The sequence below is a fragment of the Nuphar pumila genome, chromosome 13 (assembly GCF_984573655.1).
Source record: "Nuphar pumila chromosome 13, dmNupPumi1.hap1.1, whole genome shotgun sequence".
NCBI lineage: Eukaryota > Viridiplantae > Streptophyta > Magnoliopsida > Nymphaeales > Nymphaeaceae > Nuphar > Nuphar pumila.
In genome coordinates, this window is record NC_143261.1 from 4,642,177 (window position 1) to 4,657,678 (window position 15,502).

Consider the following 15,502-nt stretch of genomic DNA (forward strand, 5'->3'; position numbering starts at 1 on the left):
GAAATTCGCTTCGGAAACACGATACTCCTCGCTTCCGAAACTTGATGAGAACCTCAATTCCCCCACGCTTCTCCTATGCTTTCCACATGCTTCATTTATTCTTATTATATGTTCCCTTACTCAAATTTTCATGCTTTTTATGTGTTTTCTTTGACTCTTCTCACTCACTTTCATGTGCTTTTACTAAATTGGTAGTCATCATTTTTAGATTTTGTTAAAAATTTAATTCTTACACTAAAAAATCATGAAATTCAATATTAGTCACTTTTATTTTTGTTTTTATTTGTGTTTTATTTTGATTCTCATTCAATTCTTATATTTCTTTTTTTTATTCCTCGCTTCCCGCTTCCTATATATTTTAAAATGTATCGCTTCCGCTTCTCGTACCGTTTTCCGCTTTCGCTTCCTAGTTTGGCAACCTTGGGACTGCCCCTGTGACGTAACTCGACATTCGTACTGCGATGACTCCTTAGCATTTAGTCGAGCAGGCAGATGTCACAGTTGGGAGATGGTTTTATGATGCCTGCATTCCCTTCAATGCGGCAAATTTTTTTCATTTTTAAGTCATGGCAAATGCCACAAGTAGTATCAGGTCTGGATATAAAATGCCTTCATATCATGCTTTGAGAGAAAAAGTTTTAGATGTTAATGTGAAAGAAGTGAAGGCATATTATGATGAGATGAGGCAGTCATAGAAAGAAATTAGATGTAGCATCATGGCAGATGGGTGGACAGAAAGAAAGTCAATGACCTTGATAAAAAAAATTATCTATTGCCCCAAAGGAACCATGTTTTTGAAATCAATTGATTTGTTTGATACGCCCAAGACAACAGATGTATTGTTGAGGGTTTTTGTCCAGGTTGTGGAAAAAGTTCAACCTCAAAATATTATACAATTCATTACTGATCATGCAATAAATTATAGGGTAACAGGTAAAGAATTGGCAGAAAATTTTGGGTCATTCTTTTAGACCCCGTGTGTTGCCCATTGCATAGACCTCATGACTGAGGACATCGACAACATAGATGAGGTACATCAGACAGTTGAATGTTGCCAAGAAATTATTAAATTTATTTACAATCATGCATGGGTTTTGAGCCTAATGAGAAAATACACTAGTGATGCTGAGTTGATTCATAGTGCAAATACCAGATTTGCTATGAATTTTTTGACAATGCAAAGTCTAGTAAAGAATAGAGTTGCACTAAAAAAATATTTTGATCAGATGAGTGGAATACATATCCCTATGCAGAAAAAAGAAAGCTCATAAAAATTGTAGATATTGTATTCAAAAGTGAATTATGGGATTCATGTGTGAAGTTGTTGAAAATAACTACAACTTTGGTGATGGTGCTTTCATTGGTTGACAGTGAAGACAAATCATCAATGGGTTATCTTTATGAGCCCATTGATAAGGCAAAAGAGGTCGTTAGAGATAATTTGAAGGAGAAAAAAAAAATTTGTACATACCTATATAGAACATCATTGATCATAGTTGGACTGGGCAACTTCACCAATCTCCTCATGCTACAGCATATTATTTAAATCTTGCATTTTGATACTCCTTTACATTTAAAATGGACAAGAAAGTCAACAAGAGACTTTTGGATTGCATCTAAAAGTTGAACCCTGATTATAGGGTTCAATATCAAATTCATAAGTAAATGAAAACTTATGATAATGCATTGTATGATATGGGGAGACCTGCATCAGTGCGAAATCGTGTCACGATGTGTTCAGGTAATTTATTTTGTGTATTTAATTTTAATTTTAATTTTAAATTGTTATTTAGTTATGATGTTTTGTATGATTGTATATATGTTATTGTCTTATTGATTTCTCATTTTCTTGTTTGTTTTTCAGATATGTGGTGAGCTAGGTTTGAAAGTGATGCTCCAAATTTGAGAGTTTTTGCCATTCGTATTCTTAGTCAAACATGTAGTGCAAGTGGATGTGAGAGAAACTAGAGTATCTTAAGCAAATTCATACCAAAAGAAGAAATAGATTGAAGCACAAAAGGATCAATAACTTCATCTACGTTCGCTACAACTTACGACCAAGATAGAGGTATATAAAATTATAAAGTTTATTTGTCATTTTCATTTAAAACCCAACTAAATTTAATTTTTTCATGTCATCTTTTTAGCAAATTGAAAAGTTATTAACAAGCAAAGAGCAATTCAATCTAATTAGTTTGAAATATTTTGATGAATTGAATGCATGAGTTAAAGAAGAAGCAGAGACTCTTTTAAATAAAGAGGACATTCAATGGATTAACATAAAAGGAGCACAAGAGGTAGATAATGAAGACCCCACGTATCTTGGAGACGATGTGGATGTTGAAGGAGGAGAAGAAGAAGAAGATAATGATGATGAAGAAAATGATTATGATTATTGAGGTTTTATCATTAATATGTTTTTAAAAAAAAACTTAGTTATTTGACACTTAATTATTCATAAACTTGGTTATTTTGTCTTTGTTTATGTAATATAAAAGTATGAGTCATGTGGCATGTTCTTAATTGTATTTTGCATTGTTCTTGTGAGATATGTATGCAGTATTATCTATGATTCTATATTAGTTGATGTTTGATGATGTCTTATGCAACTCATAGAGATGTAAATGCTTCATATGTAATTGTATGGTTGTATTTTGTGCAATTCAGCATTATTTCATGTGATATGATTTTTTTTAGAATTTTTCTGATTTTTCTTGATTATTTTGGATCTTTTAGAAATTTTTTATTAAAATTTTCGAAACCCATTGTTTTCATTGCCGTTCAAAAAAAAATTAAATGAAAAATGCTTGGCTCGAGCCGAGCCGAGTCAAGCTCGAGTTCGACTCGAGCCGAGTTTGGACAAAAGTTGTTCAAGCTCAACTTGAGCTCAAGCCAAGCTTGAACATCAAGTTTTTTTATTCAAGTCGAGCCAAAACATCCTAAGCTCGGCTCGAACTTGGCTTGTGCGCATCCCTATATGGAGGCAATGAAGAGGATCCTACGATATATTGAGTACATTGTCAGATGGATTGGTATAAAAAAAGGGGTCAGTTGCTCCCATATTCACAACTCATGGTGGTAGATTCGGATGCGGACTGGGTAGATCCTAACACTAGAAGATTTATGACAGGTCATGGTGTAAGTATATTTGGGATCATATCTTACCTCTTGGTCCAACAAGGGACAAAGAACAATGGCAAGATCTAGCAAGGAGGCAGAGTACAAGACTATGGCAGCAGGAGGGACAGCCGAAGTGTTATGGATATGTCATCTTCTTGTAGCCCTTCATCAAAGAATAGGAAGATCAGTATTGTATTGCGACAACAGAAGTGCGATAGCCATCTCCGTTAATCTGGTTCGCCATTGTTCCTTGCACCTCACGAAACAGCAAAAAATGAACACTCAAAAAAAAACAAAAAAAAAAGTCATTTTGGGGGGGCATATGGACAAAACAGGTTTGTGTGTCATGTCCTATTTGCGGACGTGTGTAGACGTTCTGGAGCGTCCCATCCACACGTGTTCGCGATTCAAATGCACCTTTAAGTTACAAAGTTATACATATAATGATATAAAAGGATGTGACCCTACCATATGGGTTGTCTTTGTTTGGCTACCAATATCTCTTCTTCTAATCCTTCTTCTCCCAAGGCATGATCTCCCAAGCAGTATCTCAAGGTATTTAAAACTATGTGGTTGGTAATGCGAACTCTATTCACTAATTAGAGCTCTCCTAATCCAACTAGGAACTTAAAGTTTGTTGATGGATCTCCTTCCCCTGTTTTGGGAAAGGGAATTGTGTTTACTTTTTGCTTTCCTTAAAATTCAGTCCTGCACACTCCAAAGTTTCCTGTGAACCTTTTATATGTTAGCTCTACCGCTAAAGACCTCAATTGTTCTATAACCTTTTATCTTTCTTATTGTATATTTCAGGATCTAAAATCGAGGAAGATCTTTAGTTGTTTGCTTGAAGAAAAGGATTGTACCTATGTGACAGGGATTCGCCTAGACAGGTGCCGCACCCGCGTCGACGCGATGCAACGCGGGTGCGCGTGTGGGTGCGGCACCCGGTGCGGTCAACCCGACCCTGGGTGCGGTCAATGCACTCATAGTCATTTTGGTCCATTTTTTTGGATTAAAAAAAATCTGCTTTGGAAAAAAAAAAAAGAGACCCTTGCTTTAAATTCATTTAAAATGCATTGAACAACATTATTTTCAAGTGAATAAATTCTCATTAAAGTCTCTCTCTCTCTCATTTAATAGTAATAAAACTTCCTCTCATCCACCAAAAAACATAAAACGAGTTTCTCAACAAGGCAGCTTTAGAAAGTGTTGATAATAGAAAATGGTTTCCTAAAATCTATCTTGGAAATTAAAAGCTTTCATTGAGAATAGGAAAGGTCTCCTAAAGTCCAACGCGTAAATTAAACCCATATTTTGAAGTTTTAAATTATTTTATTTAGATTCTTGGAAATTAAAAGCTTTCATTGAGAATAGGAAAGGTCTCCTAAAGTCCAACGTGTAAATTAAACCCATATTTTGAAGTTTTAAATGATTTTATTTAGAAGTTTCAATTTTAGACCCCCCTTCTATATATATATATATATATTTTTTTTTCTGCACCCCCGCACCCAAGGTTTTTGAAAGTGCCGCACCCCCACACCCGCACCCGCACCCATGTGACATAGGATTGTACCATCTTGAAGCACCAAAGGAGTTGAAGTCAACAAGTCATCATGTGTCCTATAAGTCTGCGTCAGTTTTGTTATTGCACCTGAGATTAGGGCATGCTCCTCTGTTTAGGCTGCGAATTTTGTATCTTGGTTTAGTGGAAAATGAGGGTAACCAGGTCTTACATTGCGATACTTGTCAGAGAGCTAAACAATGTAGAGTCCCCTTTGCTTTGAGTCAGTCTAGTAGTAGTAGGCCTTTTGAGTTAGTTCACTCTGATCTGATGTTTGGAGTCCAGCCTCTGTTGTGTCGATTTTTGGGTATAGATACTTTGTATCATTTATAGATGACTACTCCAGGATGGCCACTATTTACAAGATGAAAACTAAAGATGAAGTTTGTAATCATTTTCTTGTGTTCCATAAAATGGTTGAGAATCAATATCATACCTTATTTAAAATTCTTATCTCTGTTAATGGTGGAGAGTATATCTCACAACAACTACAGAATTATCTTCAAGAGTATGGTATAGAACCTCAACATATTTGTTCCAACACTCAGCAAAATGGGGTTGATGAGAGAAAAAACAGACATCAGTTAGAAGTCACTAGAGCATTAATGTTAGAAATGAATGTCCCCAAGAGGTATTGGTCTGAGGGAGTTCCCACTGCATCATATTTAATTAACTGCATGCCCCACAGACATTCTAAAGGGAAAATCTCCAGTCAATATCTTAAAACCTCAAGAACCAATTTCCATGTAACTCCTAATGTGTTTGGGTGTGTCTGATACGTACATATTCCTAGTGTGTATAGAGATAAGCTTGACCCTAGAGATAGGAAGTGTATCTTTATAGGGTATCCAAAAAGGGTACAAATGTTATGAACTCATTGCTAAGAAAAGATTCATATTCATGGATGTAACCTTTTTCGAAGAGGTACCTTACTATGTCCAAGAAGAAGGCAAGTCTTTAGATTGGGAAAATATAGCCACTAAAGTTCCATGTCTGCCAAGAGTTCCTCTTGAGGTCCCTGCTAGTAGTCATGGTGCCCCTAGACCTGAGACACCAAAACCTATGTTAGAAGTGACAGGAATGTCGTTTTGCCTTCATTGCCTATGATGGAGGAAAACCCCAATTCAAAAGTCCCAAGTTGATAGACCGGAAGAAAGACCAGGTGCATCCAATCCCTCTGCTAATGGTGGAGTGCTCGTGTGCTCATGCTCTTCATTGAAATTGCTCTCTTGGTGTTGGAGTGCTCATGTGTTCATGTTTTTCATTGGAGGTACTCTCTTGGTGGCGGAGTGCTCGTGATCTTCTTAATTATCTCTTCTTTGTCTTTCTCCTCTCTATCATTTATTTTTCCTCTTAACCCTTGTAAACATGAATGACAATGATAATGTCACCCTAAAACCCATAAAGCTCAATGACACAAACTTTGTAACATGGGATTCAATCATGCAGCACTTTATACAAAGGAAAAAGTTGTGGGGATTAGTGGATGGGTCAGATTTAGAACCCAAACTAATTCTTACTAAGATAGAAGGAGAAAAAAAATACCTCTTACGGAGGTGAAAAAGACCAAGGCTATAACCACGTATGAGAAAAAATGAAAAGAATGAATAATTGGGCATGCCAAGATTATGTCTTGGCTCATTAGTAGTATTGATATCAAGAAGTGCTCGAGTCTAGCTAAGTTTGAACATGCAAATAAAACATGAGACTATTTCAAGAGAATGTATTTTCTTAAAGATATTGCCCACATTTGCAATTTACAAGACAAAGTACGCACTATGACTAAAATAGAAAAAAGTACTAGATAATACTTTAGTGAGTTGTCTGACATTTGGAATGAGTTGATTCTTCTTGAGCTACAATAGCATTGTCCCAAAGACAGAGAACTTCGTCAAAGACAAATTGATGTAGAGCATTTCTATCAATTCATCATTGGTCTAAGACCGGAGTTTGAGTCTACCAAATCGGCTCTTCTTCATAGATAAAAAGTTTTCTTTATTGAAGAGCTAAGTATGGAGGAAAATAGACTAAAAAAAGACATCTAAAAAAGATGATGATTCGATCATAGTCATGTCTACGCCAGAAAACAATGTCCATGCTTACAAACCACCACATTATGGGAGACCAAACAATGATAACTATGGAAAACAAGGCAATGAGTTTCAGAAGAAAATTTTTATTTGTTATTATTGTCGTGAACCGAGACATATCAAGACATATAATCCTAAATTAAAGAGGCCCTATGAGAAGAAGGTAGCATCGGTTACACAAAAGTCAAGTGAGCTAAAAGCTACACAAGAATCAAACATTAGGAGCATGTTTTTTACTCAACTTGTAGAAGCTCTGCAACCTCTACTCAAAGGAGCTTCATCAACCGAAGCCGCAATCTCTTTTGGTTGCATCTCTAACCCCAGTAAAACTCTTTTGCTTCTTGACTCAGGTGTCTCATTTCATATGACACAAAATGGTGATATCTTATCTAAATGTCATAACTCAAGCAGGACAAATGTTTTTAATGTTGATGGGACACCCTTGAGATAAAGCGAATATGAAATTTTAAAAAACTTTCAAAAGGTTTTTCTATTCTAAAAATTAGATATATTCCCAAGTTAAACCTAAATCTTTTGTTTGTGTCTCAATTATCTGACCATGGTACAATGTTTTCTTCTCTTCTATTGGTAGTCGAGTGCAGGATCGTCAGTCAGGAAAGCTGATGGGGAAGGCCATAGGGAAGGAGGATTATACTACATGGATTTTTTGGAAATACCCAAAAATACCTTTTGTTATAATGTTGAGAAACTGGATTGACTTATAGTATAAAAGACTTGGCCATCCTAATGTATCCAAAATCCAACACTTCCCAAATGTGGAAAATTTTTGTAATCTTGAAAACTTTTCATGTGAAGATTGTATTCTTGGCAAAATAAAAAGATTACCATTTAAAGAAAGAACTTTTGTCTCTACATGACCGCTTGAGTTGGTGCATTCAAACGTTTGGGGTCCAGCAACTTTTATATCTAACGGTGGGTTTGCATATTATATCATTTTTGTTGATGATTTTACTAGACATACGTGGATTTGTTTTCTCAAACATAAATATGAGGTTTTTTAATATTTTCAAACATTTCACAAATTGATCAAAAATAAATTTCAAAACGATGTCTCTATCTTTCGCATTGATTCAGGGAGAGATTTTTTATCAAAAGATTTTACATGGGATACAAGTGTTTTGATCATGTTGCCAATAAAGTTATTGTTTCCCGACATGCCATCTTTCGTGAGAATGTATGTGGAAGTATGTCTCCTGCTTCTAACTACAACTCCCTGGAGTCATTTTGGCCTTCATCACCGCCATTGAAAAGTGTTGTCAACAATACAACTAAGACTACATCACCATAGTAAAGATGTACCTCTAGTTGATAAGGTACAACATCGATTTCAGTTTTTTGATAATGTATACAGCAGAAGAACCAGCCAGCCGCATAAAGCATCAATGAATCAACCTGTGACGCCCACAGCTAATCATTCACTTGATCCGATTACGTGCAATTCTGGCAATACTACAGATCAGATCAGCCCCAATATTAATCGTGATGCGCCCTTACAACAGTCGGCTTTGCCCACATGTGTGTCTAGTCGAATCAGACACCCTCCTGACAGGTGGGTCAGCTATGAAGCTTTCTCCTTAGAATTTCAGGTATATGCAGTTGTTCTTGACCACATCCAAAAAGTTGAGATCCTTTGCTGAAGTCAGTCAACATACTCATTGGACTAATGCCATGAATGAAGAAATTAAAGCACTCCATGGATGTGGCACATGGATAGTAATGCCTAGACCTAAAAATAAAAATGTAGTTGGATGTCGTTGGGTGTACAAGGTTAAAAAAATATTTGATGCAACATTAAACAATTTAAAGCCAGGTTAGTCGTGAAAGGTTACACTCAAGGGCACGTGCTGGACTTTGATGAAACATTAAGTTCAGTGGTTCGGATGGGCACTATCCAAATTGTTTTATCTCTAGCTATATCAAATGGGTGGAGTTTATTTCAGTTAGATGTTAATAACGCCTTTCTTCATGGCGATCTCTATGAAGAGGTGTATATGGAGCACCCACCTGACTACCCTGAGGGAGACCCGCACTCCATTGTGCTTCAGATGAAAAAGGTTATATATGGTCTTAAACAAGCATCTCAAGCCGGATTTAACACATTTAGCACAGTGGTTCGATCTTTTGGCTTTCACCGGAGTCGTTATGACTACTCTCTTTTTGTTCATAATGATAAATCTAATCTTATTATTGTCTTAGTGTATGTGGATGACATCATTATTATAGGGAACAATAGAGCAAAAATTGAACATGTAAAGTATATCCTTCATCAGCAATTTCACATGAAGGATTTAGGACCACTTCGTTTTTTCTTGGGAATACAGGTAGACCAACAACTAGATCGTTTGGTGTTATCGCAGCATAAGTACGCTCGGGATATTCTACAATACAGCGGGATGTTAGAATGTAGGTCAGTGCACACTCCCATGGTTGTTCACTCTCAATTGAGCATTCCATCTTCTGATAATGCAAATTTTTCGAAGCCAAAAAAGTATCGTAGCATTGTTGGGGATCTGCATTACTTGACTTTTACGCACTCAGACCTAGTTTTTTCAGTGAATCAGGTTTCGCAGTTTAGGAATAAACCTCAAGTCAAGCATATGGAAGTTGTGAAATGAATCCTCTGATACATTAAAGGTACTATTTCAGATGGGCTTATATATTTTAGACCTGTGTCAGGTTCCACTCATGTATCCATTAAAATTGTTGCATACTCTGATGTGGATTGGGCTTATAATCCTACCACTTGTCGTTCTGTCACCGATTATGCAGTGTATTTGGGATCCCATCTTGTGTCTTGGGCTAGCCGCAAGCAGAAATTTGTTGCCCACTTTAGTACGGAAGTCGAATATCGCGCTATAGCAGCGGTGACCGCCAAAGTTGCATGAATCAAACATGTTCTATTCAGCCTTCATCAGCCGATCTCAAGTTCCTTATTATATTGTGACAATCATAGTATTGTCGTCATCTCCACTAATCTTGTTCAGCATGGTAAGATGAAACATGTGGAGATTGATCAACATTTTGTCAGAGAACAGGTAGAGGCCAAAGAAATCCAGCCACTTTTTATTCGAGGAGAGAACCATGTAGCTGATCTTTTTACTAAGGCTCTTACTATAAATCGACATTAGCACTTGAAGTCCAAATTGTTTATGGTTCTCCACCATGCTCAGTTTGAGGGGGCATAATAAAATTATACTGGATCACATAAGATCCAGATCTAGATCCACATAATAGAACACGTGTATTCAACAAAAGGGTTAATGTTGTAATATGTCACATACATATATATAATACAAAGAGATGTCACCCTAGAGTGTGGGTTGACTTTTTTGTTTCAAGCTTTCTCTCTTCTTCTTCTTCCTCTTGTTTGTTTTATGTTCAGAACACGATTTCCAACAGACATCTTTACATTTGTCACTTTATTCGAGGAAATATTGAAGATGGAACATTTAAAGCACTCTACAAGAACAATACTGAGCAACTAGCAGATATTGTCACCAAGGCAACAAGTAGAGGGAGACAGAAATGTCGAGCAAGTTGGGGAGTGTTAAGAAGGACATAGTAGTCCAAAGAAATTAACCATGCTTTTTTTTACTTTCTTAATGTGAGTTAAATCAATACTATGGGGGTATTGTTGTCTTTCCCCAAATTTGTACTTACTGCACATCTTTAATAAAAAGGAGAGGGTCAAAGGACCCAATGGTTCTCTCTCTTTCACTCTGTCTCTTCATTACTCCTCTACATTTATCTCATCTTTATTTCCTATTGCCCTAACCCTTTGTTGCAACCAGTTTCAGTATCAAAGGGCAGTCAAGCAACCTGTAAAGAAGCAGCTTATGATGCTGATCTAAATGTTAAGCACATACATATAGAAGAATTCCGTAATCTACCTTAAAAACTTCAGCAAGAAAAGGAACAGTTGCATAGTCATATTTATACCCGCCATTACTTTGCGAAAGTGTTGTCAAAATTCCCTGCCAAACAATGCAAAGTGTGCTAAATAACCAGCACCAGAAAGGTATTCCAACAATACTGATAAACATGCACAGGTAAAAACATTTCACATCTGTCTTCCAGGTTAATGCCATTACAGAAAGTTGGTGAATAAGGCTAAACTTGAAAACTAGAACCTTCAGCATCCACGGAATTTGGATAAATTAGGATGGTCAATATAATTTCATTTCCATTTTCATATCAATAGCAATAACAAGAGAGACACCACCAAAAGGAGGCTAATCTAGTAAGGAGCAATTTAAGAGCTAATAACAACAATGGTAGTATTCACAGGAACAGTTAGAAAAGCAACTGCAGCATTCAGAAGTAGACAAATTCGCTATCTCCATTTATTTCCTCAACAACCTATCTTAAAGCAAGGGAAAAGAAAATCTATGTGAGAATCAATCTCCAGAAATTCACCAAAGAGCCATTCTAAGAGAGGAAACAAAGATCGGGAACCAGAAAATCCTAAGGTTGAATTCAATGTTCCAAAGATCATCTGCTGAAAGGAGACAATCACATGTTTTAATGCTTGAGTGAACTGAATCTGTGGAGAATGCAAGGCTACAATGCATGATGATTTTGTTCGAAAATAGTCTGCTTGTTCCCATTGTCTTAGTGAAAAGCAATTAATATACGATGATCCATTCTTCAATCTGTTTCTATTTTTTCTGAAAGGCACTCAATCTTGAATATTGTAATAATGTCATGTCATGGTACATACAAGATACATCCCATACAGTATTGAGTATACATTTTGTATTGATAATTATCAGCCAATCCTACAAGTTCCCTTCATCTTGGTTTGAACTTTACAATAGCATTGCCTGATAATGTTTCCAACAGCACAAGTTTAAGAAACACGATACAGAGGGTTATCCATGTTATGCAGCATGTGTCAGACAACCTCCCGTACATTGCTGCTATTCACTCTGCCAATTAGTGGATTTCCATCATAAACCTTATCTTCTGCTGCGCTTTGCCAGTATTATTTCTCATACACGAGGTCTTTCAGAAAATTGTACTGCAAGTTGACTATGTGAAGCTACGATCTTCAATGTACATATGAGGAATATATTATGGAAATAAAAAAAAAAGTTATCCCAAATGCCTTTTATGCTTGTCTCAATAGTTGATACTGCTCACGTCCATGAAGTGTTGATGTCAATAGTCACTGTTCACAAGTGCCCATTTATTTTAGTGGGGACTTGATGTACCACAAGAACTACAACCCACGAAACCAGATCAGTAGTGCAGGTATTAGTGCCTCCTTCAAGATTGATAAATCCTTTGCCTCTATGGTTCATATCCACGTTTCTACATGACAGTTTGCAACCGTGTTGAGCAACTGTGAGTGACCAAGATGAGCCAAGACCAACCTTTTAACATGACTAGTAGCATGACACATTCACACTGAAAACACTCACAAAAAGAAGAAAATAATTGAAAACTTAAACAAAAGCAAGGAGTCCATGCAAAAGCAAAGCTTGCAAGAATACAGTGGGAATAATTTCATTTCATTACAATGGATATCTGACCAATATTGCAAGAAACTCGTAAGGAATGTCTTGCAGCAATCAAACTAACAGGCATGTACCATTGTGCTCAGGGGGTCAGATTGTTGCAAGGACACATGATATCTGGGCACTGCCATCATTGTTGGGAATGCACCATCGGAAGGAGGACATAGGAGGGAGGGACACCAGCATCTCCCATGGGGCTCTCTTCCACAGAACACTCCATTGAGCGGAGTTTTTCTCACCGGAAAACCCTTGCAATCAGAAAAAGGTGAATCGCCAATGATATGAAACAGAGAGGTGGACTTGGCAGGGCTTTCTGAACCGGACACAAAAATGTCCTATTTTAGGTGATTTTAGGTAACCATGTTATGCAGCATGTGTCAGCCAACATCCCATACATTACTGCTATTCACTCTACCAATTAGTGCTGATTTCCATAATAAACCTTATCTTCTGCTGCACTTTGCCAGTATTATTTCTCATACACGGGGCCTTTCAGAAATTTGTACTGCAAGTTGAATATGTGAAGCTATGATCTTCAATTGCTCATTGTGATTGCTTATAGTTGACTTTTTCAGTTGATACTTAAACACAGAAGCTCACATTGCAGAAGACATGATCCATGAACGGTTATCTCTTAGATCTTTCTGCCAAGTTTTCTCTTTATTTTAATGTGTGTTTCATGGATAAAACTATATGACAAGCGATACAGCTATTCTCCTGGAGCTTTTTGTTACTAATGACAACAAATATGGGAATAGACGCTTGGATAGAAGTTAGCATCCTCTGCAATATGAAAATTTGCTGCATGAATTTAGGCTCTGTTTGTGAGCCAGAGATAGGCACATGTCTGTCTTCCCACCAGGAAAAACGTCCAAAACCAAACAAGTCTACTTTTCGACCAAAACACTCGATCATCTCAAATCTATCACATGTATAGGAATACTGGAATACTAGCACACACACACACACCAACTTGTCCAGAAAAGTGGGATAAACTGGATAGTACAATGATGCACCCACTTATCCAGAAACGGGGTTTAGGTTGGAGAGCGTTATGATGCACCCACTTATCCAGAAACAGGGAGAGGGAGGATTCAAAATGTAGGAAGCCCGTCTTTAAACCAAAACGCTTGATTTTCTAAATTCCATTACATATATGGAAGAGTGCTATGAGGCACCCATTTATCCAGAAACGTGGGATAAGTTGGAGGATGTTATGATGCACCAGCAGAAATGTAGGATAAGTTGGAGAGCACTATGATGCACCCACTTATCCAGAAATATGGGATAAGTCGGGATATTGAGATGCGGGTCACAAGACGGCACTTCCCAAGCCTATCCCGGCCTTCTAGATAATTGGGTGCATCCAAAACCCCCAGAAAAAGGATGAAACTACGATCCCACACAGTCACAGAAACCACGTGATCACGAAAACAAAACTCGGAATTTGAATATCGAACACCAGCATTGCTAAGTCATCAATATCAGCACAGATCATAGTAAAGAAGTGCAGGGGAAGCGATAATTCAAGAAGAAAAAAAGTCCAAAAGATCAGGAAACACAAACATAAACGTAAATGCTTGTCTTGAACTAATGAATCAAAAAGGAAGGAAGAAACAAAAAATCCCGACGCAATTGCGAATGCAAGGCAAAGAGGAAACAGCCAAACAGGGGTAAACTTTTGATGGGTTAGGTGGGTGAAACTGACCTGAGCGCTGGTGAGAAGGGTGAGGATAGCAGCGACCAAATACCACGGAACCATATCTCGCCCTTCGCTTCCCCAATGCCTCCTCGCTCCCCTTCACCTACAGATCGGCCTTCTTTTTTCCTTTATTGCCTTTTTTGGTGCATCTTAGAGGCCCCCTTCCTTCGTTATCCCTCCACATGGTGTGGCGGAAGATGAACATCAAAAGTATATACCGTCGGATTTCTTCCGGGCAGAGAGATCGTTAGAGAGAGAGAGAGAGAGGTGTCGAATGTCCCTAATGTGTTTACTGGTGGACACTTCGGTCTTCAGGAGCCCACTAGAGCTCTACTTATCTGGTGTAGGCGATTTGTGAATCAGATCTTGAAGTTTGGGATCGGCTAGGGCAATTGACGAAGTGAATTTCATCTAAGGTTTCAACTTGTGCTTTATACTCGTAGGAAGTCTCTTTCCTTTGAAAGTGCCTCCCCATTAGAGGAGGCATGAACCCATTTTGACAGAAAAACTGTTGTCTTACGTTTATTATATAGGCATATATTTCTCATGCTAACGGAAAAAAGTAATGGTGCAACTCGTGTGAGACTTCTTTCACTGATGCATTAGAGAGCCTCTATCTTATATCATGTTGCGTTGTATCTTTGATCCTGACTTTTTGAGGATTTGAGGTATGTACTTTTTCTGGATTTATAACCGGAAGAAACTGCACCCGGCACAAAAATATGGTTGTGCTGGCTCAACCTGTCATACCCCTAAAACTCTTAGGCTAGGACCTCCCCCCCCCCCTCCATTGCCTTGGGTAGAAGGGCTATGCCCATGGGAATCACACCTTGACTGCCTGTCTTATGTCTATCAGCCAAGGCCTCACTTTACCCCACCAACCCTTTCTCAAATTGACTTGTGAGACCTTGATTTTTGTGCTTTTGATTTGACTAAAATAAGTGAACAAGTAGATTCTCCTTTGCAATACTAGTGTAACGCACCAAACGTCACTCAATTCTAAGTTTGAATTACAAAGTTATGCTTATTTTTACTAAAACGGATCTTGGGTATACATAAGAGTATTTTTATTATTTCAATAATTATTCTTAAAATTCAAAAATAACTTAAAACTTGATTTAGATCTATTTTTTATCTAGATCCAAAACTGATCCAATCATATATATAGGTTTGATTTAGATCCAAAAATGATCCGAACCAGATCCAGTTTTGTTCTGAATCCAGAATAGTCAATCCGAGTCCAGACCCAAATCTCTCTGAATCCTGTTCTATTTGGATTGGTTTAGGTTAACTAAATCCATAATAGGTCTGATCCAGATCAAACCAGATCTGAATTGAGAACTAAGACCCAGTCAGACTCGACTAAGTTTGGTTCAAACCAAGATCGGTTCAGTCTGACTGAGTCAATTAGAAATGGTTCGGTCTGACCCAGTTTGATCCAAACTAGTTCAGTTCAGACCAGTTTGAGTTGAACTGCTTTGACCTATAC

General features: G+C 37.5%; 1 protein-coding gene across 1 annotated transcript in view; it reads right to left on the bottom strand.

Moving 5' to 3' along the window:
• The window catches only part of LOC149817582 (CMP-sialic acid transporter 1-like), a 48,712-nt gene extending 34,388 nt beyond the window's left edge, over positions 1-14,324 (bottom strand). Inside the window, exons 1-2 of the mRNA XM_089984311.1 lie at positions 14,020-14,324; positions 10,683-10,766 (exon numbers count right to left, since the gene is read on the bottom strand). Coding sequence (XP_089840437.1) covers positions 10,683-10,766; positions 14,020-14,073 — 138 coding nt within the window. The 5' untranslated portion in view covers positions 14,074-14,324. The remainder of the gene's footprint in view (positions 1-10,682; positions 10,767-14,019) is intronic.
• Positions 14,325-15,502: the final 1,178 nt, after the last annotated feature.